The sequence below is a fragment of the Staurois parvus genome, unplaced genomic scaffold (genome assembly GCF_062004578.1).
Source record: "Staurois parvus isolate SC_StPar_1 unplaced genomic scaffold, SC_StPar_1.0 ptg000071l, whole genome shotgun sequence".
Lineage (NCBI taxonomy): Eukaryota > Metazoa > Chordata > Amphibia > Anura > Ranidae > Staurois > Staurois parvus.
In genome coordinates this window covers 7,777,842-7,805,277 of record NW_028317867.1, presented here as the reverse complement: position 1 = coordinate 7,805,277, position 27,436 = coordinate 7,777,842, and the positions used below count along the sequence as shown (strand labels likewise).

Sequence of the window (27,436 nt, the reverse complement as noted above, 5' to 3'; positions counted from 1 at the left end):
GAGCATGCAGCTTTCACCCAATGGTCACATAAAGGACTTAACAACGTGATAATGGTTTTAATTTATACCAACAGATCCTTTAAGTAATTCTCGGAACTGACTGCTCAATTATCCCTTCCTGAATCCCATATTTTTCATTACCATCAGTTGGTAAACTATCTTCAGACCTGCTACACCCCTCATCAAGACCCGTTCCAGAGCTCCTTCATTGAGATAGTCCTCTTTCGGGACCAATACTCCATTTCTGACATCTAACTCGATCTCATTACCCATCAAACCACAAAATATAATCTCACTCCTTTCGAACCTTGGGTTACCATATTCCAACAAGATGACACACCAGAAAAAGATTCGGCTGGGTTACCAGAAAACACAATTTAAAATCATTCATCCTGCCTACTAACCATTCACTGCCAATTTCCACACATCCCATATGAACTTAATGTGACCATAATTGACCTACTGTGTGTCATCACTTATGGGAATGCAATCAAATATCCTTCTTCTGGGACCAGGTCTAGCAATATGTTGCTCAAATTAAAATATTGCCATCCCCAAAGATTCAATACTATATATCTTCAGATATGAGGAACCCTTAAGTTCGGCACACTCCACCAAATCTACTAACACTCCTCAACAGATCCACATACAGTGGGGCAAAAAAGTATTTAGTCAGCCACCAATTGTGCAAGTTCTGCCACTTAAAAAGATGAGAGAGGCCTGTAATTGGCATCATAGGTAGACCTCAACTATGAGAGACAAAATGAGAAAATAAATCCAGACAATCACATTGGCTGATTTGGAAAGACATTATTTGCAAATTATGGTGGAAAATAAGTATTTGGTCAATATGTAAAGTTCATCTCAATACTTTGTTATATATCCTTTGTTGGCAATGACAGAGATCAGACGTTTCCTATAAGTCTTCACAAGGTTGGCACACACTGTTGCTGGTATGTTGGCCCATTCCTCCATGCAGATCTCCTCTAGAGCAGTGATGTTTTGGGGCTGTCGCTGGGCAACACGGACTTTCAACTCCCTCCAAAGGTTTTCTATGGGGTTGAGATCTGGAGACTGGCTAGGCCTCTCCAGGACCTTGAAATGCTTCTTACGAAGCCACTCCTTCGTTGCCCGGGCGGTATGTTTGGGATCATTGTCATGTTGGAAGACCCAGCCACGTTTCATCTTCAATGCCCTTGCTGATGGAAGGAGGTTTGCACTCAAAATCTCACGATACATGGCCCCATTCATTCTGTCCTGTACATGGATCAGTCGTCCTGGTCCCTTTGCGGAGAAACAGCCCCAAAGCATGATGTTGCCACCCCCATGCTTCACAGTAGGTATGGTGTTCTTTGGATGCAACTCAGCATTCTCTCTCCTCCAAACACGACGAGTTGTGTTTCTACCAAACAGTTCTATTTGGTTTCATCTGACCATATGACATTCTCCCAATCCTCTTCTGGATCATCCAAATGCTCTCTAGCAAACTTCATGTACTGGCTTAAGCAGGGGGACACGTCTGGCACTGCAGGATCTGAGTCCCTGGCGGCGTAGTGTGTTACTGATGGTAGCCTTTGTTACGTTGGTCCCAGCTCTCTGCAGGTCATTCACTAGGTCCCCCCGTGTGGTCCTGGGATTTTTGCTCACCGTTCTTGTGATCATTTTGACCCCACGGGGTGAGATCTTGCGTGGAGCCCCAGATCTAGGGAGATTATCAGTGGTCTTGTATGTCTTCCATTTTCTAATTATTGCTCTCACAGTTGATTTGTTCACACCAAGCTGCTTGCCTATTGCAGATTCAGTCTTCCCAGCCTGGTGCAGGTCTACAATTTTGTTTCTGGTGTCCTTCGACAGCTCTTTGGTCTTCACCATAGTGGAGTTTGGAGTGTGACTGTTTGAGGTTGTGGACAGGTGTCTTTTATACTGATAACAAGTTCAAACAGGTGCCATTGATACAGGTAATGAGAGCAGGACAGAGGAGCCTCTTAAAGAAGAAGGTACAGATCTGTGAGAGACAGAAATCTTGCTTGTTTGTAGGTGACCAAATACTTATTTTCCACCATAATTTGCAAATAAATTCTTTCCAATGTGATTGTCTGGATTTTTTTTTCTCATTTTGCCTCTCATAGTTGAGGTCTACCTATGATGCCATTTACAGGCCTCTCTCATCTTTTTAAGTGGGAGAATTTGCACAATTGGTGGCTGACTAAATACTTTTTTGCCCCACTGTATGCCTCCTAGTGGCCCATAGGGCACCTCTATAAGCCTGGATACATCCTAACCTATTGTGCATCTCCATGGTGAAACAGGCAGTCATCACTCTCTTCAACATAGAAAAGCTAAACACCATTACTCAAAACTTCAAAACCATCCACCACTTCATCTCCAGATGGAGGCGTTTCATAGAACACTCTTTCTCACCAGCTGAATTAGCATCCCATATGCAACCGTTTCACTACACAGACTGGTATCTGAAAGCCGAACTCACTAACTCTTTGGGTAAACTTCAAGTGCCTGATACAGCTCAGGGGGGACCTCTGACCTATAGTTCACCTTCAGTAGCTCATAATTAGAAATTGAAAGCCCCATGCTATAGGACAGCTCAGGGTATAACTTTCACTTTTACTAATGGGCTTCCTAGGGAATGATTGGTTCTACCATGCTGTATATTTTGTTATCTTATCTCTTTCTACCTTTGCACATTACATTTTGTATTAATTTTTGTACAGGCTTTCTGCCTTCTTGTAGCTCTTATGGGCTTATGTTTCTTACATATCTACTGTAAATGGTATTTGGATCTGAAAATGAAAAACCCAATATATTATAAAAAAAAAGCCTCTAACAGTAACACAACAGAAATATTTTGTTTAATAGAGGCTAGAAGCACTGTCAGTTTTTATTACTGTGTCCCTGTTGCAGATTTTCTTTCTTACTTCTTCCCTTACAACTTACCAACAGCAAATGAGGGTAAATCTCTCTGTTGAAGCTCTGAATAACAGTTATAACATGACAGAGGTTCTAATTCTACCCAAATATAGCCAAACATCCAAGTTTAACAAAAATGTTTGGGCTGAAAATACACTTTTACCGAATGTCTAACTCAAATTAACCCCAGCAATGTAACATTAGCTTATGCTAGTCCTATTTCTACGATCTGAAAGCATTGAGATCTCAGTGCAGAAAAGCAGTGAGCTGTGAAAATATGTGCCAATCTCATGGCACCATGGACTGTGTGTGGTAACGAGCACTGCAGCTAAGAGTAGGGCTGAGGTTTCAGTAGCTGCTATTTTTAACTTCATGACTAGTTTGGGTTGCAGGTCTGTGTCGTGGTTATTCTAATGAGATCTATGCAGGTCTCTACAGTGGTTGAGTTTACTTTGCTCAGTATGTTACAAACAAAGGTCTATAAATAAAACATTTGTTGTTTTATATAACTCTAGATGGTCTTGCACTGCAACAAAACTATAACTTGCCTTGTTGAAGTAAGACAGGTTGCTGGAAGCAAAATAATGAACACAAATCTTAAAAAAGGTCCAACGTACAAATAATAATATACAAATGATTATATTAGAAAAAAAGCTTTTTCTGTATAAAATAGTGTTCATTATTAGAACAAACACCAAGGAAATCTGTCTCCAGCATAATTTACTCTTGTTACTGTGGCAGAATTCATTGCTGTGTAGAACAATGTAAGTGGTGTACCACGAGTCATTCAGAGTTACTTGGGAATAGGAATAATAAATTCACTGTGGCAGATGCGAGAAGTCTTTCAGAATACAAGTACAGGAAAAGCAGAAAGCCATCTATTATGTGATTAAAAATAAATGTAATGACATGTGACAAAGCCTCAGCACAAACTGAATTTCAGATATCTAGATTTGTGCAATGTCATAATATTTACATACATGGACATCTGTTCTGTCAGCAATCCACTTTGCGAGCTGTTCGGCCGCAAACCCAATACGTTGGAGGTCGAAGGTATCTGCTCTCTTGGGCTTTCCTTTTGCTGGGAAGTGCATGAAGGTAGGGGCTGAGTTCATGTTGAGCTGTAACAGTAAAGAAATTCACATACATATCTTCTAGTTAAAAAAAACATAATTTTGCATAACATGTCTAAAATGTAAAAATACTTAAAGCTGAATTCTGAGCACGAAAACTTTCATTTCAAAACATTCCTCAATAGCCATAAAGGATATACAACCATTTTAAGTGCATCAACTGTTTTTTCAAATCCAGATAATACCTTGTAAAAGTAGCAGTAACATGAACACTGGGTTCTACATAACCTATGCAAAGAGTGAAGTTGTGGGAGAGACTCAACAGGATCCACCCACTACAGGCTGCCTTCAAAAGAAGACAGATGACAGAATGGCGTGGATACAAGACCAGTCACCCTGCACAAGGTGAAAGCAGAACTGACTGGTCTTCAATTTAGGAAATTGCACAGAGGCAAAGTTTCACACTGGATTACTGCACAGACCTACAAGAAATAAACAAATCACACTAAGATTTAGGTAGGGATACACATACCTCTTGTATTTAGAGAATACTTGCTTATTCCAGAGTCCAACTTTAAAGGAAATGTATTTAAAAATAGTTTTAAACTGGACCCCAAACTTTGAAAACCTCAACATATCCTATGAGGAAGTCACTGATCATGTAATGAAACATTAGTGTTAATCACTTGCTCTCCGGAAGATTTACCCCCCTTAATGACCAGGCCATTTCTTGCACTGCGCTTTTTCAACTGGTAATTGCGCAGTCACGCAATGCTTTACCCAAACAAAATTTATGTTCTTTTTTGATTACCAATGTTTTTTCTTTTGTGATATACACGAAAAAAGACTGAACATTTTTAAAATAAAAGATATTTTTTACTTTCAGTTATAAAAAATATATAGTAAACTCAAAATTAGTAAGAAATGTAGGCCAAAATGTATTCTGCTACATGTCTTTGATAAAAAAAAAAAATCCCAATACATGTATATTAATTGGTTTGTAAGAAATTATAGCGTCTACAAACTATGGTATATATATATTGGAATTTACTCAGATTTTACTTTCTGACTACCTATCACATTTGTTGAGGTGCTAAAATGCCAGAGCAGTACAAAAAAACCCCAAATGAATTTTGGACAGTAGACATCCCAAGGAATTTCCTGAGAGGCATGTTTTTTTTTTCACACAAAGTTGTCAGTTAAATGATATATTGCTCAATCATGCAATGGGTATATGTGGAATAACACCCCAAAACACAGTCTGCTACTTCTCCCGAGTATAGGGATACCACATGTTAGAGACTTTTTGGCAGTCTAGCCACATACACGCCTCCAAAATCCAATGACCACCTCCAGGCTTTCAAAAGGTATAATTCCTCATATCACTTCCTCACTACCTATCAAAGTTTCAGAGGCCCTAAAATGCCAGGATAGCACAAGCACTCCCCCAAATGATCCCTTTTTGGAAAGTAGACACCTCAAGGAATTTGATAGGAAGCATGGTGAGTAGTTTGCATATATCATTTTGTCACAGAGTTTTGAAAGAGAATAAAAGATATGAAAAAATACATTTTGTTTTCTTTCTTCGTTTTCTAAAAACTTTTGGCAACAAATGAGATCTGCAAAATACTTACTATGCCTCTTAGCAAATAGCTTGGAGTGTCTACTTTCCAAAAAGGGGTCATTGTGGGGGGGGGGGGGGCTTCTGCTATCCTGGCATTTTAGGGCCAACATTAGAGGCTTATGCCACACATCACCCACTTTTCTAACCACTTGAAGACCAAGCTTTTTCTGACACTTTTTTTACTTGAAAAAACAGTTTTTTTGCTAGAAAATTACTTTGAACAGTATAGTATAATATATATTTTAAAGCAGAGGCCCTAGAGCAGTGGTGATTAAATGGTGGACCGCGGTCCACGAATGGCCGCAGCAGTGCTGCCACCTGGACTGCTAGCCCATAATGACAGAACACTGAGCAGGACAGTCATCACAACAACATGACATCACATGTGCACCCCGCCCCTTTCAACTCACTGTCTCTCTGGCTCCTGCTCCCTGCCTGTACACAAGCGTCCAACAAGGATCCCGGCACAGCTCCTGTCTGCCCTCAAGGTAGAGTGCAGTTCTAAAGGGACACTCTGATAGGCACATTGAATGTTAAGGGGCACTCTGATGGGCACATTGAATTTTAAGGGAAACTCTGATGGGCACAACATAGAATGTGCCCATCAGAGTGCCCCTTAACATAACATGCTCCCATCAGAGTGCCCCTTAACATAAAATGTGCCCATCAGCATGCCTCCTATTTTATGTTAAGGGGCACTCTGACAGGCACATTTTAAGTTAAGGTGCACTCTGATGGGTACAACATAGAATGTGCCCATCAGAGTGCCCCTTAACATAAAATGTACCCATCAGAGTGCCCCTTAATATAAATGTGCTCATCAGAGTGCCCCTTAATATAATTATGCCCATCAGAGTGCCCCTTAATATAAATGTTCCCAACAGAGTGTCCCTTAACATAAAATGTGCACATCAGCATGTCCCTTATTTTATGTTAACCTCCCTAGCGGTCTGATTATGTCCACATTTCTGTGCTCAAAGCGGTACTTTTTTTGCATGGAAATATGTATTTTTTTTATTGTAGGCCTGTAATTTTTTAGGCATAACTCACTGAAATCTGTCAAAACAAGAGTCTAGTAAACATCCCGGGTATGATACAATTTGAAACACGAAATCATAAATTATAATTTAATAAATAATCATAAAAAATAATAATATTATAATAATAAATTTAATTTGATAATATAATCAAACCAAAAACACTGAAATTTGAAATAGAGCGCCAAGTTCGCACATCACTGAGCAAAGTCGCAAAATCGTTTTCAGTGTCTGATGACAAATTTCCATAGGAATCATTATCACTCAATTCTGCAAGTGGTTCTAATTTACTATCGCTGTTCTCTAGCTGGTCTAAAACCGCTTTGGACCTAAAGGGATGCTTTTTGGACGCCATGGACATTTCTCAGTTTCCATTCAGAAAGAACAGTAAAAATGCAGGCAGGGCACAGGACAAAGCACTAGGGACAAAATCTATGTGAAATGGCTTGATACAGTAATGTTTTACTATGTGATTTTAGTGAATTTAGTGAATGTCACTTTTTGTCATTTTCAAATCTCCCGCCGTTCCGTCCCCCATACGTCCCGACGCTCGCAGGGGATGGATCCCAGATGACAGATACCGACATCGGTCGGAGGACATTGCCGGGGACGCTGCAGGGGGGACATCGCGGGAGCCCAGAACAAGGTAAGTGAAGAACAGATCCCGGAGCAGCACCGCATGGTAAGTGTAGCTCGGGGTTACCGCTTGTGGCACTGAAACTTTACCCCAAGCTACACTCGGGAATACTTCCAGGGAGGCTACAGGCGACTCTGAAGGGCACATATTATGTTAAGGGACACTCTGATGAGCACATTTTATGGTAAGGGAGACTCTGACGGGCCCAGTTTATGTTAAGGGGGCACAAATGGGCACATACTGTGGAAAGGGGCACTCTGATGGGCACATGTGATGGAAAGGAGCACTCTGATTCTTTTTTGTAATGCCCATGTTGAGGGTTGGGCCCAAAAAAGTTTAAAATTCAGAAACTGTGATAGGTTTCCATGCAAATTGTCTGGCAAGAGTTGAATTTGGGTGGGCGGCGATCTGTTGTGTGTTTAAATTGCTTTGGCCCACAATCAATTGATACAAATCTTCCATGAAAAACTGAGGAGGGGCTAAATGCTAGTGCTGGCAGCAAGCAAAGCTGATCCTGCTAACACTGCATTTTTGGGGTTTTGACACTGTACAAATGGCACTGGCTGGGTGACGGGGTGATCAAAGGGCTAATAGGGGTGATCAAAGAGTTAAATGTGCTAATCTAACGTGTGCATGTAAAATGTAGTGCCGTGTTCTCTTCCTGGATGGCATAGGGAGCTGCGGGGGGTGGACGCATGGCACGCACACCCGGAAATAGAAAATGATGTAAGATTACAATCACAAGATTACAATTAGTAAAGCAAGTAGTTAAAAATAAAATTCTGTCAACATTTTAAATTCTTTATATATATATATATATATATATATATATATATATATATACTTTCATGAGAGTTCTGCAATGTTAACATAGTAACATTGTACTCCCCTGGGGGGGTGATCAGGGTTTTTTTTTTTTTTTACACTTTCCATGGCATGAGCAATGAACATACTTGCTCTGCAATGCAAATCTTGCTTTGAACTGTCATGAATGTGTTAAGTTCATGACAGTTCAATATAATAGTGATCTGTGATTGGCTCCAGCTGGTCACATGGCACAGGGTGTTGTGATTAGCCTCATGTGTCATGTGAGAGCTGTGCACCAATCACAGCTCTCCAGGAACAGAAGCAAAGCTTTTATGAATCAGATTTATTCATAATAGCTTTGTTGTCATTGTGATCATGTGATTGCATAGCGATCAAGTAATCACCAGGTCCTGATTACCAGGATTCTCATTCTGCTGTGTGTGGTGGACACAGCAGATGTGGGGGGGTAGGGTTGCGAGCGCACCTGGGCAAACAGCACTCCCCTGTGTTGGCAAAAGACTCATTTCTCAGTAGTTTATACTTACTCAGCTGGATCACTGGAGGGTCTTGTGATGCCAGGAATTAACCAGCAAAAATCTTCTATCCTATTTTTGATACAACATATGGTGATGTAAGTTGAATATAAAAAATGTTTGTGTTTTTGGCAATAAATATATTTATATGATGCTATTACCTATATTGTACTATATAATAGAACTTTCTTGCTGTATTCTACTGTTTCCCCCTGAAGGAGATTAAAAATATAAACCATATGAATTGAGACGCATTAGGGTTTCTCTATTTATTAAATGCAGCCAAATCATCGCCATCTTTGTATATTATTGTGTACAATATACTTTTCTTTTTGTTTTTAAGATTTAATAAAATGGTGTTTTATACATTTCTTTTGTTGTAATATTTTGGTGATTGCAAAGTCCCTGTTTTCTAAAAATGTATGTTTATCCTTGTTCCATGAGTTGGGATATAAGCACCATTTTCATATAGTATAGCTGGCCAGTACCATATATTCTAGTAAAGAGGTTATGTTTTTAAAATACAAAACAAATGAAAAAACGTTCCCACAACTTCCATTGAGGTATTATGCATGGGTATAATAAAACAAGGTTGTTCAATTCAAACCTAGCTCTGTAAATGCAAACCAATGCCCTTCTTGCACTGTACAACAAGGTGGAATCCTGCTACCTCTTTCTAATTTCAGATTACAGGTGACAATACCAGGCTGTATGGCTATCTGTATATACTGAAGTTATAAATAATAGATACACTGCAGCTTTTTGGCACCTTGTTGCAGAGCATGAAAGGGTACTAGCTCTCGTCTTCAAAATGTCACTGCAAACAAGGATCAGTCCGAGATCCAAATGAATTAGTTTAAACTACATAACACTGCTGGTATCTGTTGGAGTGCTGTTTGTTTCTGCTCACAGAATGCTGTTAGCAGAAACAAGTGTGAATAAGTTTCAAAAGGGCAGCATTTTCAATTTGAAGCAACAGGAAGGTTGTTTGCTTGGTTTACTGTATGTTGTGGTCTATTTTTTTTTCTTTTTTATGACTATAGATAATTACTGTTTTTTGGAAAAAGCATTACAAAACATATTATTACAGGACAAAGTAAAGAAGTGCAGTCACTTGTGTAGAACAAAAATATAAGACATTTTGTTCAGTAGCAAAACCAGAAATAAATGTTGCTGCCTATTTATCTACCTAATAACTATATTGTCACCACTTTTTCTAACATCTATTTTATTTTACTTGTGTGAGTTTTACCCGAAAGATGGAGGTGGTGAATACATATTCTCCAAAAGTTTTGTTGCAGCAAATTTACGAATAATATATTTTAGTGTTTTATGTGAATAGATAATAAAGATTGATTGTTTTTACAAAAGTACAGCATGGTCGCCTATTGTTTTTATGGATATTGGGAGCTGTAGTAATCACCAATAGAGATTTGATTGTAAGATTGGAGATAGTATGTTTATACACAATGATTTTGGTTTGTTATCATCAAATTATAATATGTTAAAAAGAAAAAAACAAGAGGCAGGCATAATGGACCACTTATTTCTTTTCTACTGCCATACTTCTTTATATTTGTATATGTTTCCCATGTATGGCAGAATTTGGAGTGTTAGGCAATTAGTATTTTCAAATTTTCCAAAATACAACTGTATTGCCTGAAAGAATAAGGGTTTGTTCACACTTGACAAAATTTCTAACTCCTCAAAAACACCCCTATAGCCTTAGACAGGCATTAATGAGCTTTAGTATGGGCGTTCTACAAGCGTTAAAACACTCCCCAAATGCCCTATGCCTGGTTTTGAGGTGTTTTATAGGCATTTTACAATCATTAAAACTGCACTGTAAATGCCTATAATAAACTCTAATGGTATAAACACCCCGCAAACGCCTGCCAGGCATTTGAGGAGTGTCACCATAGACTTGAATGGGCGGCGTTGCAAGGCTCCAACACCTCCTGACTCAACATGAGGCTTCAATTCTGAAGCAATGCGACTCTAGTGCTTAATTTTTTGCTAATATGAACAATGTGAATAGTATCATTTCCATAGGCGTTTGAGGAGCATTAAAAAAAGCCTCTCAAACACCTGCTTTTAAAGCTAGTGTGAACTAAGCCTTGTATGAATATAATCCAATTCAAACTTCTGGAGTTTGTGTGTGTAATGAGTAAGCACTAGAAATCTAAGATGACCACATACGCAGGTGGGATGTTGAATATCGAAGTGGGCATCAATCAAGCAATGGAGTAATTTAATCAGTCTGTGTTCGCGAAATGTTATAATAAGATATTAAAAAAAGTATTTGATGACTTGATGTAGATCATGATTCATGATGGCTGGGTGTTTGGAGATAACTATATGCCAACAAATATATTTTACTGCTTTTAATGACAGAAACCTTGAATGTCAAGAGTTAAGGCTGACTTTTAGTGTTGGAACATGGAAGGGCCACAAGAGAATATACATGTGTATGAAATATTATTTAATATGAGATAATAATAGTGTTTGAAAAGTCTGCACAACAACCTCTGTATCAGATAAAGTAAGACTTGTTTAGAGTTAAATATGGCTGAATAATTAAAATGTACATAATTTGCAAAGATAACAAAATATGGATAAAACATGTATATTTAACCCTGGGCAAGGACAAACTCTGCCACTTGGGACAGAGTTTGAGAGGGTGGATGTGCATATTAAATGATAGATTAATTTATATGGCAAAAGTTGACTGAATAGTACAGAGAGACAAACTATTTATCTCTTGGCAGTTTAAGGGCAAGGTAACTGAAATGGTTTCTTAGACCTCTGAAACTGGCAAACAAAATGTTCCTAATATAAGAGTGTGACAGTGACAGTATATGGCAGTGTGGTTTTATTGAGACAATAAAGTAACTCGCTCCATTTTCTACCCATATGCTTTCGTGGCCAGTGTTTCCCTGCCATGCAAGTGCATGGGCCAGGTAATGTCATTGGTTGGTAAGGATGCATCAGCTTCTGCTTCCTTGGCAACCATTGACATCTATAGGCTGTCATGTTTATCCACGTCAAGTGCCAGCTCTACCTGATTTCTCAGACATAGATTTTTAGCACTTTTGAGCTGCATAAACGTACCTTTCCTATGCTTCTTTACAGCTCTATTAACACCACAATGCAATTATTTCCCTTTGTTTCCCCACAGTTCACAACACAAACCTCAGATACCATGCTGCAGCCTAGAACTGAGATAGGCTTTTCTAGGCTCCTGGGATCTAACATGTCATATGACACAGCCAAGGGAAACCCCGGAGGAAGGATGTCCCCTGGCTCTTTTCTGTATTGTATCTGAGGTCTATAAGTTGAATTGGCACTTCCCATGTAGCACTTTTCTTGTTAGATGGAGCTCTTTGTGGGGGGTTCTTGTGGGCAGAAGCTCTTTACTGGGGAGGTGATTTTATTGTGAGTGGGGTGAGGTAGTTCTCATGGAAAGGAGCTATTTTCTGAGGTATTTTTTTGCGAGGGGTGCTCTTTGCTGGTAGGTTTTCTGCTGGCGGTATTTTCTTGAGAGGAGGAGTTCTTCTGGAGAATTTGCTTTTGGTGGGGTACTTTGCTGTGGGGGTCCTTGTGGGGAGACTTCTTTGCTACACAGAGGTTGTTTAAGGGAAAGGGGGCATGTTTTACAGAAGGAAGGGTTTATGTTGGGGGTCTGCTTTTTTGGGGAGATTTTTTGAGGGAGAAGGACATTTTGAATTTTGCTGGTGGGGAGTTTGTTAGAGCTGAAAGGGGGAAATTTTGTTGGGGGAAGGGATATAGAACTTCAGCTCTGCTTTACGTATGCCTTACCTCTACAGTAAGTATGGAATTACTCCTGACCACCATACTTTATACACTGTGCTGTACGGTGTTTAAACCCTTATTTTTGTACTTTACAAGACTGTATTGTACATTAAATACACCTGGCCACTGTACTCTGTACACTGGTTACTAAGCAGTTAAATGTTTCATTATTTAAAAATTATTATGTTGAGGTTACAGTTATGTCTGCTTGCTTGTGACCTCATAACTGAAGCATCTTTTGTTGGCACTGAAGGACTGTGGTGTGCGTGTGTCTTGTAAACAGTGAGTAGGCTTTGTTTTTATTTAACCATCCCCCCTAAAACCCCTCCCACTCTTAGTGACACCCACCCTTTGCTGCATTGCTTTCTCAGGGTGCCCTAAGTTTTTCCCAATTCTAGCTATGCCCCTGCTGCCATTACATTTAAACTTGTGCGTGGCCCTGCATTTACTTCAACGTGCTATAGCTAAAAGAATGATAACAAGATTATATAAGGGGCATCTATGGTCTAGCTGAAAATAATTTTATTGCAATTAAAAAAAAATTCCAAAATCATATAAAATATAATGAACCAGTTCTCGCTCGGCCTATAGGAGAATGATGGCCAAGCAGCACTCTTGTTGATCCAGGTGGGTGTAATATGATGTCCTCCCTGATTGTCGCCTTGTGGAAGCCTGCAGGGCCACACTGCTGCGAGATCTGTCACATAGGACACTGCTGCTGACCAGCCTGTTGCTGGTACCATGTGAATGCTGTGACTAATCACAACAGGTCACATGACAATTGTAAACAATGGATGACTTCCTTTCATGCCATCCATTGTATACAATTGTGTTGTTAGCTGTGATTGATCACAGTGATCACATGTACAGACTAGGTCAATCACAGACCATCTGTGTCATGTGATTAGCAGTGGCCAAACACAGCTAATAACAACAAAACCATTGAATAAATTGATTTCATTAAGTTAAATGCTTTCCTATAGCAGTGAAATTCACTGCTATAGGCAATCACAATGTGTAAAAAAAATACTGATCACTTACCCAGAGTAGTACAATGATACTATGGTAACATTATATTATTCCAGTCACAGTGTTTAAAAACAATTGTGAAAAAAAAGTAATAAAAATAAAAAAAGTAAATATATATATGGTTTTTTTTCGCAAGGTTTACCAGTCAGTGTCCCTCATCGCCGGCACACTAGTTATTTGATGATGCTGTACTGCATGGTAACAGTATATAAACAAAAAAAAAACCTGTGAAAGATTTTTTCTTATTCTCTTCATTTTCCAAAAAATTATGCTGAAAAATTACAACTTCAACAAACTCTCCAAGCCTCTTACTAAATACCGCAGACTTTCTACATTCCATAAAGGAGTAATTTGGGGGATATCTGTACTGTCCTGACATTATTGGGCCTCAAGAATTGAGATCAGTGCTGTCAGTACATCAGGATTGATCAATTTTCAGGTACATACAATAGTCTGTGAACTCTATAACTTTCCTACAGACTAAATAATATACACTAGTTTGGGTTATTTGCACCAAAGAAATGTAGCAGAATACATTTTAGCCTAAATTTATGAAAAACAATTATTTATTTGCAATATTTTATAACGGAAACAAAGAAAAACTTGTTTTTTTCAAAACTTTCAGTTTTTTTCCCTTTTATTTAGCAAAAAATTAAAAACCCAGTGGTGATTAAATACCACCAAAAGAAAGCTCTATTTGTGTGAAAAAACTAATAAAAATTGGGTATAGTGTTGCATGACCACAAAATTGTCATTAAAACTGTGAGAGTGCCAAAAGCTGCAAATTAGCCTGGGCAGGAAGGGGGTAAAAGTGCCCTGTATTGAAGTGGTTAAATATAATTTAAAAAAAATCTATGTTATAAATGACAATTTTGTCAAAGAAAACCACCACAAGTAGCCAGGACCACTTTCAGTCCATCAGACATTTATAAAGTTTCAAGCCCACCTAAATAGTCCATTACTATTCAAAACCAAGAATGACACCCATTCATTGGTTCAGTCAGATATAGGAGACTCAATAGGTCAATAGAGTGGCTGGTGTTTTCAGGGTGGTAAATGGGAAAGTATAATAGAGAAAAACCCCACAGCTCCTTTAAAGTTACCCTTTTTCCCAGCAACAAAGACATTTTAAGCTTCCTCCTAAATTGGCCATGTGTGTGTATCAGCCTGCCAGATACACACAGCCATTACATAAAAGTAGAAAATAAAGTGACAGGGTAATACGCTTCATCATACATGTCAGATGTGGTGAATTACATTCTGATACAAAATAGCCCAACAGAATGTAAATGCCAAGTGAAATTGCCCATAGCTAAAATTGGCCAATGGCTGATACTTCCAGGCACCCTATAAAATATGTAAATCAAGGCTTAAATCTAAGGAGTACAAATTAATAGTTATATTATTTTCTGTTGAAACTAGGTCAGTTACATTTAATCATTCACATTGGTACCACTAAATCGGATTCAAATTATTCACAATGCTCATTTGCTGGCAACATTGGTAGCTTTCTATGGTTTAACGGTAATAAAATTAAGAACAAGCAAAACCAAATCCAATCCAATCCTGTGTTACAGGGATTTATGACTTAAATGCTTTACCAGAAAAAGCAGCTGAATACATGTAAACTAGTCATTCATAATAAAGGAATGCAGGCTTACCCTAGGGCAGTGATGGAGAACCTTTTAGAGACTGAGTGTCCAAACTGCAACCCAAAACCCACATATTTATCGCAAAGTGCTAACCCTGCAATTAAACCTGAATACTGAGGTTTTACTTTAGAAAAAAAAACCCATACCATAAAATATTTTGTCTGAAAAAAAAGAAAAACACAATAACAGAGCTTCTACTGACCACCAGCATTAGGAGGCAAAGTTCCACTGACCACCAGCACAAGGGGGCAAAGTTCCACTGACCATCAGCACAAGGAGGCAAAGTTCAACTGACCACCAGCACAAGAGGACAAAGTTAAAATCTTGTGTTAATAAAAATGAATGTATTAAAACTCCCAGCCAGTCCAATATATATATCCTTGGCAGAGCACTGATGAGCCAAGCGAAAGCTTGGACGAGTCGTGGCTAATGAGTTGCAGCTCGTGATATCATCGCCTGGTGCCGCTACTCCTTTCTGAGCATGCACATGGCCCCTATCTGCGCTGTTATCCGATACTTGGCTGCTGGGATGATGCTGGGGTGACATGGCTCACTTGCCGACAGAGAGCGCTTGCCATAGGTTTGCACCACTGCCCTAAGGCAACAAAGAAAATAAAGTGATTTCACAAGGGTGACAATTTGAGCATTAATGTTTCTTCATCTATAAATGTTGTATTTATAGCAGGCCTTGCATGAAAATGCAATTAACATTTAATAATTCAAAATCCCATTTTTATTTTTTACATTTATTTAGTGTTTACATGGGGGTGTGGTGGGAACTGGTAAATAGTGGTTACTGTGTTAATAATGGTTCATTTTCATGTAAGGTCCTGTCAGGAATGGACTGGCCAGCAATGGTGGGACTCACCTGCCTTTTGATCTGCAGTACCAGGGCTGGCCAGCGGATGCTCCCAGCAATCAGAGACTCAACTTTGCAGCCAGCTAACACCTGGAACTGATTATGCTGGGGTATTTAAGGGATGGCCAGACCCACAGACTCTGCCTTGGTGTTGTGTTTGTCCTGGGCCCTGTATCCTGTTTCTGTCCTGCATCCTGTTTCTGAACCGCTGCTGACTTCTCCTGCTCTGATCCCGGCTCGCTCCTGACCATCCTTCTGCCTGACCCTCTGTACCACGCTGCTTGCTACCTGTTCTGATCCCTGGCTTGTGACCCTGACCATCCCTCTGCCTGACCCTCTGTACTACGCTGCTTGCTACCTGCTGAACCTGGCCTGTGACCCCGACCAATCTCCGCTTGCTCCCCCTGTACCTTCCTGCCCTATTGATATTGACCCGGCCTGCCTGACGACGCTTGCTTGTATGTACTGTTATCTGTGGGTGGTTGGTTTGGTTTGGTTGCACTGTATTATGTTTTAGTATTGCACTGCGTTTATGTTTGTATTGTTAGTGTTAATAAATTATATTGTTTATAACATATCTGAGGTCTGCGTTTCCCTGCGTCAGCCACACATTTCTGGTCACACCGGGGAGCCCTGACATTACACCAAGGCCAATCCTGACCAGAAGTGGCTGCACAGGGAAGCCATCTTGGCTTGTTCCTGGGAAGGATGGATCTGGATGAGGTTGTGTATTTATATCTGCTAGTGTTTGATGACAGGGAGTATGCTTATCAAACTCTGAAGGAGTATCCCAGGGATCAACTACTAGAATGTATACGGCTCGCTCATGTTCTAGTAGATCAGGGCACAGAGTTCTCTGAGGTGCAGCCTTTGATTGAGGTTTGTGCTGAGTTGGTTTCATCTGGTTCCCCCGAATGCAGGGATGAATTTTTGCCACCATTTAGTGCAGACCAGGTAGAGTCCCTGGTGTGGTTATTAGAGGATGATGTGGGTTACTTTCTGGAGCGTTATTCCACATGTTCACCACAGACACTAAGAGATTGTATAAATGCAGTGCAGTCATTGACCAGACAGGCTTTGTGTAAGCTCAGCTTTGTTCAACCCATACTGCAGACATGGACAGACTTGTTGCACCCAGCCTCAGTCAGCTTACAAAAACCCAGTCCTGCTTCTAACTCTACTCCTGTATTCCCACCGGCTCCTCCAGTTACAGCCCAGTATACTTGGCTATCTACCGCATGTCAGTACCCTGTTCCCACTCGCTGCACCTATCCTGCCTTTAACCCTGTAAAAAAGCCCTCTGTAGCAACTGCTCCCTCTCCTGTTCCATCCTCCAGTTTTTCTCTGTCTCCAGCTGCTCCATTCGTTTGCTGACCTGCGTTTACTTGCAGTGCTCCAGTAGTTAAAACCAGAAAAAAGCGAAAATTCTTTCCAACCAATACCATCCTGCCAGTATCCAAACCGGTGAACCTGCCTTCCGTGACTCAGCCTGAAGCCTCTACTCAGCCTGAAGCCTCTACTCAGCCTGAAGCCTCTCTTCAGCCTGAAGCCTCTACTCAGCCTGAAGCCTCTACTCAGCCTGAAGCCTCTACTCACCCTGAAGCCTCTACTCACCCTGAAGCCTCTACTCAGCCTGAAGCCTCTACTCAGCCTGATGCCTGCATTCAGCCTGATGCTGCTACTCAGCTTGATGAACTGATGCAGTCCGACGATCCTATTAGGCCAGTTGACTCGATGCCCGCTGTTGATCCAGATGATCCGGTACCTGACCCAGTGCCCGCTGTTGTGCCAATTGACTCAGAGCCCGCTGTCATACCTGGTGACCCGGTGCCCACTGCCTTGCCAGATGACGTGGTGCCCGCTGGCAAGCCAAATGACCTGATGCCTGGTGACCCAGTGCCCTCTGTCATACCTGGTGACCCGATGCCCGCTGTCGAGCCAGACAATCCGATACCTGATGACCCGGTGCCCACTGTCGTGCCTGTTGACTCGGTGCCCGCAGTCTTGCCAGACGACTCGGTGCCCGCAGTCTTGCCAGGCGACTCGGTGCCCGCAGTCTTGCCAGACGACTCGGTGCCCGCAGTCTTGCCAGACGACTCGGTGCCCGCTGTTCCGCCAGTTGACTCGATGCCCGCTGTTCCACCAGTTGACTCGATGCCCGCTGTTCCGCCAGACGACTCGGTGCCCGCAGTCTTGCCAGACGACTCGGTGCCCGCAGTCTTGCCAGACGACTCGGTGCCCGCAGTCTTGCCAGACGACTCGGTGCCCGCAGTCTTGCCAGACGACTCGGTGCCCGCTGTTCCGCCAGTTGACTCGATGCCCGCTGTTCCGCCAGTTGACTCGATGCCCGCTGTTCCGCCAGACGACTCGGTGCCCGCAGTCTTGCCAGACGACTCGGTGCCCGCAGTCTTGCCAGACGACTCGGTGCCCGCAGTCTTGCCAGACGACTCGGTGCCCGCAGTCTTGCCAGACGACTCGGTGCCCGCAGTCTTGCCAGACGACTCGGTGCCCGCAGTCCCGCCAGACGACTCGGTGCCCGCAGTCTTGCCAGACGACTCGGTGCCCGCAGTCTTGCCAGACGACTCGGTGCCCGCAGTCTTGCCAGACGACTCGGTGCCCGCAGTTCCGCCAGTTGACTCGATGCCCACTGTTCCGCCAGTTGACTCGGTGCCCGCAGTCTTGCCAGACGACTCGGTGCCCACTGTCGTGCCTGGCGACTCGGTGCCCGCCGCTTCGTCTGGGGGCCCGAGACCTGTTGCTCCGCCTGAGGGCCCGAGACCTGTCGCTCCATCTGGGGGTCCGGCGCCCGCCGCTCCGCCTGAGGGCCCGAGACCTGTCGCTCCATCTGGGGGTCCGGCGCCCGCCGCTCCACCTGAGGGCCCGAGACCTGTCGCTCCATCTGGGGGTCCGGCGCCCGCCGCTCCGCCTGAGGGCCCGAGACCTGTCGCTCCATCTGGGGGTCCGGCGCCCGCCGCTCCGCCTGAGAACCCGAGACCTGTAGTTCCGCCTGGGGGTCCGGCGCCCGCCGCCCCGCCCAGGGGCCCGAGGCCCGCCGCCCCGCCCGGGGGCCCGAGGCCCGTCGCCCCGCCCAGGGGCCCGAGGCCCGTCGCCCCGCCCGGGGGCCCGAGGCCCGTCGCCCCGCCCGGGGGCCTGGTGCCCGTCGCCCCGCCCGGGGGCCCGGTGCCTGCCGCTCCGCCCGGGGGCCCGGTGCCTGCTGCTCCGCCTGGTGGCCCGCTGCCTGCTGCTTCTCCTGGTAGCCCGACCATCCTTCTGCCTGACCCTCTGTACCACGCTGCTTGCTACCTGTTCTGATCCCTGGCTTGTGACCCTGACCATCCCTCTGCCTGACCCTCTGTACTACGCTGCTTGCTACCTGCTGAACCTGGCCTGTGACCCCGACCAATCTCCGCTTGCTTTAACCCTTCCTGCCCTATTGTACCTTCCTGCCCTTCCTGCCCTATTGATATTGACCCGGCCTGCCTGACGACGCTTGCTTGTATGTACTGTTATCTGTGGGTGGTTGGTTTGGTTTGTTTGCACTGTATTATGTTTTAGTATTGCACTGCGTTTATGTTTGTATTGTTAGTGTTAATAAATTATATTGTTTATAACATATCTGAGGTCTGCGTTTCCCTGTGTCAGCCACACATTTCTGGTCACACCTGGGAGCCCTGACATTACACCAAGCCCAATCCTGACCAGAAGTGGCTGCACAGGGAAGCCATCTTGGCTTGTTGCTGGGAAGGATGGATCTGGATGAGGTTGTGTATTTATATCTGCTAGTGTTTGATGACAGGGAGTATGCTTATCAAACTCTGAAGGAGTATCCCAGGGATCAACTACTAGAATGTATACGGCTCGCTCATGTTCTAGTAGATCAGGGCACAGAGTTCTCTGAGGTGCAGCCTTTGATTGAGGTTTGTGCTGAGTTGGTTTCATCTGGTTCCCCCGAATGCAGGGATGAATTTTTGCCACCATTTAGTGCAGACCAGGTAGAGTCCCTGGTGTGGTTATTAGAGGATGATGTGGGTTACTTTCTGGAGCGTTATTCCACATGTTCACCACAGACACTAAGAGATTGTATAAACGCAGTGCAGTCTTTGGTCAGACAGGCTTTGTGTAAGCTCAGCTTTGTTCAACCCATACTGCAGACATGGACAGACTTGTTGCACCCAGCCTCAGTCAGCTTACAAAAACCCAGTCCTGCTTCTAACTCTACTCCTGTATTCCCACCGGCTCCTCCAGTTACAGCCCAGTATACTTGGCTATCTACCGCATGTCAGTACCCTGTTCCCACTCGCTGCACCTATCCTGCCTTTAACCCTGTAAAAAAGCCCTCTGTAGCAACTGCTCCCTCTCCTGTTCCATCCTCCAGTTTTTCTCTGTCTCCAGCTGCTCCATTCGTTTGCAGACCTGCGTTTACTTGCAGTGCTCCAGTAGTTAAAACCAGAAAAAAGCGAAAATTCTTTCCAACCAATACCATCCTGCCAGTATCCAAACCGGTGAACCTGCCTTCCGTGACTCGGCCTGAAGCCTCTACTCAGCCTGAAGCCTCTACTCAGCCTGAAGCCTCTTCTCAGCCTGATGCCTGCATTCAGCCTGATGCCGCTACTCAGCTTGATGAACTGATGCAGCCCGACGATCCTATTAGGCCAGTTGACTCGATGCCCGCTGTTGATCCAGATGATCCGGTACCTGACCCAGTGCCCGCTGTTGTGCCAATTGACTCAGAGCCCGCTGTCATACCTGGTGACCCGGTGCCCACTGCCTTGCCAGATGACGTGGTGCCCGCTGGCAAGCCAAATGACCTGATGCCTGGTGACCCAGTGCCCTCTGTCATACCTGGTGACCCGATGCCCGCTGTCGAGCCAGACAATCCGATACCTGATGACCCGGTGCCCACTGTCGTGCCTGTTGACTCGGTGCCCGCAGTCTTGCCAGACGACTCGGTGCCCGCAGTCTTGCCAGACGACTCGGTGCCCGCAGTCTTGCCAGACGACTCGGTGCCCGCAGTCTTGCCAGACGACTCGGTGCCCGCAGTCTTGCCAGATGACTCGGTGCCCGCTGTTCCGCCAGTTGACTCGATGCCCGCTGTTCCGCCAGTTGACTCGATGCCCGCTGTTCCGCCAGACGACTCGGTGCCCGCAGTCTTGCCAGACGACTCGGTGCCCGCAGTCTTGCCAGACGACTCGGTGCCCGCAGTCCCGCCAGTTGACTCGGTGCCCGCAGTCTTGCCAGACGACTCGGTGCCCGCAGTCTTGCCAGACGACTCGGTGCCCGCAGTCTTGCCAGACGACTCGGTGCCCGCAGTCTTGCCAGACGACTCGGTGCCCGCAGTCTTGCCAGACGACTCGGTGCCCGCTGTTCCGCCAGTTGACTCGATGCCCGCTGTTCCGCCAGACGACTCGGTGCCCGCAGTCTTGCCAGACGACTCGGTGCCCGCAGTCTTGCCAGACGACTCGGTGCCCGCAGTCTTGCCAGACGACTCGGTGCCCGCAGTCTTGCCAGACGACTCGGTGCCCGCAGTCTTGCCAGATGACTCGGTGCCCACTGTCGTGCCTGGCGACTCGGTGCCCGCCGCTTCGTCTGGGGGCCCGAGACCTGTTGCTCCGCCTGAGGGCCCGAGACCTGTCGCTCCATCTGGGGGTCCGGCGCCCGCCGCTCCGCCTGAGGGCCCGAGACCTGTCGCTCCATCTGGGGGTCCGGCGCCCGCCGCTCCGCCTGAGGGCCCGAGACCTGTCGCTCCATCTGGGGGTCCGGCGCCCGCCGCTCCGCCTGAGGGCCCGAGACCTGTCGCTCCATCTGGGGGTCCGGCGCCCGCCGCTCCGCCTGAGGGCCCGAGACCTGTAGTTCCGCCTGGGGGTCCGGCGCCCGCCGCTCCGCCTGAGGGCCCGAGACCTGTAGTTCCGCCTGGGGGTCCGGCGCCCGCCGCCCCGCCCGGGGGCCCGTGGCCCGTCGCCCCGCCCGGGGGCCTGGTGCCCGTCGCCCCGCCCGGGGGCCCGGTGCCTGCCGCTCCGCCCGGGGGCCCGCTGCCTGCTGCTTCTCCTGGTAGCCGATGTGCCTCTGCCCGGAGTCTGGCCCGATGTGCCTCTGCCCGGAGTCCTGCCCGATGTGCCTCTGCCCGGAGTCCGGCCCGATGTGCCTCTGCCCGGAGTCCAGCCCGATGTGCCTCTGCCCGGTGTGCCTCTGCCCGGTGTGCTTCTGCCCGGTGTGCCTCTGCCCGGAGTCCAGCCCGATATGCCTCTGCCCGGAGTCCAGCCCGCTGTGCCTCTGCCCGGAGTCCAGCCCGATGTGCCTCTGCCCGGTGTGCCTCTGCCCGGAGTCCAGCCCGATGTGCCTCTGCCCGGTGTGCCTCTGCCCGGAGTCCAGCCCGATGTGCCTCTGCCCGGAGTCCAGCCCGATGTGCCTCTGCCCGGAGTCCAGCCCGATGTGCCTCTGCCCGGTGTGCCTCTGCCCGGTGTGCTTCTGCCCGGTGTGCCTCTGCCCGGAGTCCAGCCCGATATGCCTCTGCCCGGAGTCCAGCCCGCTGTGCCTCTGCCCGGAGTCCAGCCCGCTGTGCCTCTGCCCGGAGTCCAGCCCGCTGTGCCTCTGCCCGGAGTCCAGCCCGATGTGCCTCTGCCCGGAGTCCAGCCCGATGTGCCTCTGCCCGGAGTCCAGCCCGATGTGCCTCTGCCCGGAGTCCAGCCCGATGTGCCTCTGCCCGGAGTCCAGCCCGATGTGCCTCTGCCCAGGATCCAGCCCGATGTGCCTCTGCCCGGAGTCCAGCCCGATGTGCCTCTGCCCGGTGTGCCTCTGCCCGGAGTCCAGCCCGGTGTGCCTCTGCCCGGAGTCCAGCCCGATGTGCCTCTGCCCGGTGTGCCTCTGCCCGGAGTCCAGCCCGGTGTGCCTCTGCCCGGAGTCCAGCCCGATGTGCCTCTGCCCGGTGTGCCTCTGCCCGGAGTCCAGCCCGATGTGCCTCTGCCCGGTGTACCGCTGCCCGGAGTCCTGCCCGGTGTGCCAGTCTTTGATATCCCGCCAGTTACCAGACCCGGGCGGTGGAACATTTTTCCCAGCTAGGACTGTTTGGAGCGTCCTGAGGCCGCTCCTTGAGGGGGGGTACTGTCAGGAATGGACTGGCCAGCAATGGTGGGACTCACCTGCCTTTTGATCTGCAGTACCAGGGCTGGCCAGCGGATGCTCCCAGCAATCAGAGACTCAACTTTGCAGCCAGCTAACACCTGGAACTGATTATGCTGGGGTATTTAAGGGATGGCCAGACCCACAGACTCTGCCTTGGTGTTGTGTTTGTCCTGGGCCCTGTATCCTGTTTCTGTCCTGCATCTTGTTTCTGAACCGCTGCTGACTTCTCCTGCTCTGATCCTGGCTCGCTCCTGACCATCCTTCTGCCTGACCCTCTGTACCACGCTGCTTGCTACCTGTTCTGATCCCTGGCTTGTGACCCTGACCATCCCTCTGCCTGACCCTCTGTACTACGCTGCTTGCTACCTGCTGAACCTGGCCTGTGACCCCGACCAATCTCCGCTTGCTCCCCCTGTACCTTCCTGCCCTATTGATATTGACCCGGCCTGCCTGACGACGCTTGCTTGTATGTACTGTTATCTGTGGGTGGTTGGTTTGGTTTGGTTTGGTTGCACTGTATTATGTTTTAGTATTGCACTGCGTTTATGTTTGTATTGTTAGTGTTAATAAATTATATTGTTTATAACATATCTGAGGTCTGCGTTTCCCTGCGTCAGCCACACATTTCTGGTCACACCTGGGAGCCCTGACAGGTCCACTGTCAAATGTCAGTATAGAATATAAGGAGTGTTGTACCCTAACAACTGGTCTCAACCTATGTTGTCATAGGATGACTCTTTGAGAAGCCATCCTAAACTGTTATGGCTGCTGCCTTGTCAGCTTCCTGATCTTATGTTGATAACACGATAGTGTCAGTATAAGACATACATTTGCAAAAAAAACAAGCCCCTGTTATCTAATATTCTTAAGAACACTCAAGAGCCCAAAGGGTGCTATAGTTATCAGCTGCCTCAAAGGTTTTACCAAAAGTTCTATTCAGACTAGATCTTTGAGATTTTTTTTTTAATCTAACAGTTATACTGTAGAATATGTTCACCTTTAAAAAAAAAAATATCAAATGCATATTTTTTGCAGATAAAAAAATGTGCATTTACTAGTTTTTTTTAGGAGCATGGAAAACATTGCACCAGCGATCAGTAGATCACTGGTGCCATGCAGAACTCTAGTAGACTATCAGTGTAAGCTGATTGCCCATACACTATAAGGATAGGCAGTTTCACATTGACAGGAAGAGTAATGAACTACCTGAGTGCTCAACTCTGTGAATGAATGACGCAGCCGCATGTGTGTAGCCCCGCACAGCAGCACTATTTTTAAAAAGTGACAGCTGGTATGAGGAACTTCACCCCGTACTGATGTCACACAGAGGGCTCAGGTCACCAAGCTGTTGCAAGAATGGAAATATGTTACATGTCCCACCCTAAAAAATGGTGGAACATGATCCTGAAGGTGAACTCATCCTTTAAATATCAGCAACATATAAAATCCTCTAGTTTCAGTTACTTCAGTCTCAGTGCTCTCAAGTCCCGGTGGTTGTAGTGGTGGCTCTGTAGTTGTAGTTGTGGTACTAGCTATGTGCTTTGATGATATGAATAGTCATTTATGTACAAAATTTGACAATGCTATCATACCAAGGAGACATGTATAATCGTTTTAGGTTGACATAGAAACAAGTGCTCCCTCATCAACAATGCTTTGGATGTTGATTTGTTTCAGAGTCACAAGGTAGTTTAAGCCTGATATTAAAATATTCTACCCGTATATGGGATGAACATGACTTTGTGGGTAAATAGTCAAGGGAATCTGGCACATCTATGTTCGCCATTCTCATTCTACACATTCAGCCAGAAAACCATCATATATGCAAAAAGTCCATTTTTTTAAAATTCCTGCATACATATATAAAGAATCTTCCTATACTGTACTTAAATCAACTATTGATACCACTGAGGATAAAAAGGCACTTGATGAGCTTTTGTAGTGCAATTCACCTTTGTAAAATATACATAGTTGGTCATATCCTTGGAACACAGTTCCCCATGCCAGCATTGAACCATTGATTTAATATTAAAAAAATGGAAATTAGAGGGCAAACACAAATATCATGGGGGAATAATAAAAGGCACCATGCCAGGGTTACATACTGAATGTGCAGGAATTTAAACTTCATAGGACAGCATCTGTCATCCTGGCAAGATGAAAACCTAGCACATATGTCCTGGACTTAAGAGTCAGAGGCATCTCATAACAGTGCCATTAACAAAAAAGTCTGAAAAGTATTTTATTAGCCAACGTGTGTACTTCTATTCACCCCGAAAGTTCCTCTTTTGTCTCTCCTTAAGAACAGTGAATGCATCAGTATTGCAATGCTATTACACAGAACAGTACTTTAAGATGACAAGTTCTACTGTTCAAACTATTAACTTAATTGCCCAATTAAAACACAGCTTATATTGTTTCATTTGGTAATGTTATTTGACATTTTGAAAGGTAAATTTTCATGCCATTTCTAAACTAATATTTATGAGCAGAAAAGGAAAGTTATTATATACCAGATGGCCTTTTTATGGAAAGGTGTGGATTATGTTAATTCACAATAGTAAAATAAAAACCACATCTGCTCTTTTCTTCCCAAATTGTCTTTTCTTCAGAAAATGTATTCGGTACCTTAAAGCATGCAGTACAAGTAAGCATATGGCCAAGTATACATAAAGTCAAATCAATAAAGGACTTTGCTGCAACTCAAACATTCCTATCTAATGTATCTTGAAAAGTGCACGACATTTTATTTTGTTTGGGATGAGAAATCTGTCATTTTTTTCCTGTTTTTGTATGCCAAAAAATGATTTATGAGGATATAAAAAGACAAAAAGAACAATTTCTGCAAAATGCCAGCATGTATAAGAACACATCTAGCTACCTGCAATTTAACATGTGCTTCTGCAATTTACACATTTATCAGAGCACTTTGACTTGTAATTCCCCAGGGTAATGGCTCAGTCCATAATGGCTTACGTTTAGTGCATAAACATTGCTATAAAATGTTAACATTTGTTGTAAATAAATAGAACAAACTTTCTGTATTTCAGTTGTAAATGTAACGATATTTCATTTTCCCTTTATGAATACTAACAAAAAGAACAAAACAGCTTAAATTATAGTGTAAGAGGAATTGAAGCAAAAATAGAAGAGAATATTGGTCTGCTGTGCCTTACATAATCAGTAAGGCAAATCAGTTGCTGTGACAGTGGCTATGACTTTGAGTTGTGTTCTTGATGGCAGGGCCAAGCTAATATGTAAATCACAGATACTAGAAATATTGAGGGCCCAGTTATACTCTAGCACTGAGCTTAGGTGCGGTAAAAGAGAAGTAAGGGTTTGGATTTTTCCCCCAAATCATACTTATCAAGATAGATGTATCATCTGTCTGATGCTGCATCTGTCCCGCGCCGCCTCTAAGTGTGAGAATTCAGCGATCACATGACCACTAATCGCTGAACAGAGAGAGGTGGCTGTCCATTACCGCTGTCTGCTCTGCCCCCGCAGCGCTCACTGGAACGCTGGGCTGTGGAGGAGAGGGATTGGGTGGGTCGCTGATATGCTGAACCAGGTGCCTCTCCAGAGTCTTTCCCCAGCCTGGACCAGCTGAGTGATGTCAGCCAACAGCGGGCTTCAGCCCACTGTCAGTTGAACATGGGTCACAGGAGTGCAGAACAAACTGATCCACAAAAGTACAGCTAAAAGAGCTTGAAGGTCAGGATCTTTCCCCCGCCTGGACCAGCTGAGTGAGTATATAGCCCTCTGTTAGTTTTGACTTACTTACATTTGAGTCCTGGGTAGGCTGGCAGTGGATTAGATTGGCCGTGGAGCAAATGCAAAGTAAATATATGCTCCCTACAGTCAAGTGAGCCTGCTAATTTTCATCATAGAAAAAGTTCTATTATTCCAGCGCAAAACGCTAAAATTCTTTTACAAATTCCAACAGGTCCTTGTGAACATTTCCACTTGTGTGTTTAATACATCGGACTCTTACCATTATATAGTGCAGTATCTTCAAACTAATTCGATTGAGGATACTACACTACATATTTTTCCCCCCTCGTTTTCTGTTTTTGGTGACTACAGGATGGCTAAAAAATTTGAGAAAAAAAGAAAACACCATGGGTATTTGGAGAAAAAGCTTTATTTGACCCACATTCAGTAGGACAAATTTACAAGGACCTGTTGGAATTTGTAAAAGACTTTTAGCATTTAGCACTGGAATAATATATCTTTTTCTATACTGAAAATTAGCAGGCAGGATTATTAGAATGTTTTATGATTGACCTGGAGATGTTATACACTTTCCAGCTGCTGTGGGAAGTGTT

At 44.8% G+C, this 27,436-nt stretch overlaps 1 protein-coding gene across 1 annotated transcript in view; it reads right to left on the bottom strand.

Annotated features, from left to right (window-relative positions):
* Positions 1–27,436, bottom strand: part of TUSC3 (tumor suppressor candidate 3) — a 358,515-nt gene that overhangs the window by 103,206 nt on the left and 227,873 nt on the right. The window contains exon 4 of the mRNA XM_089669302.1: positions 3,906–4,046. Coding sequence (XP_089525428.1) covers positions 3,906–4,046 — 141 coding nt within the window. The remainder of the gene's footprint in view (positions 1–3,905; positions 4,047–27,436) is intronic.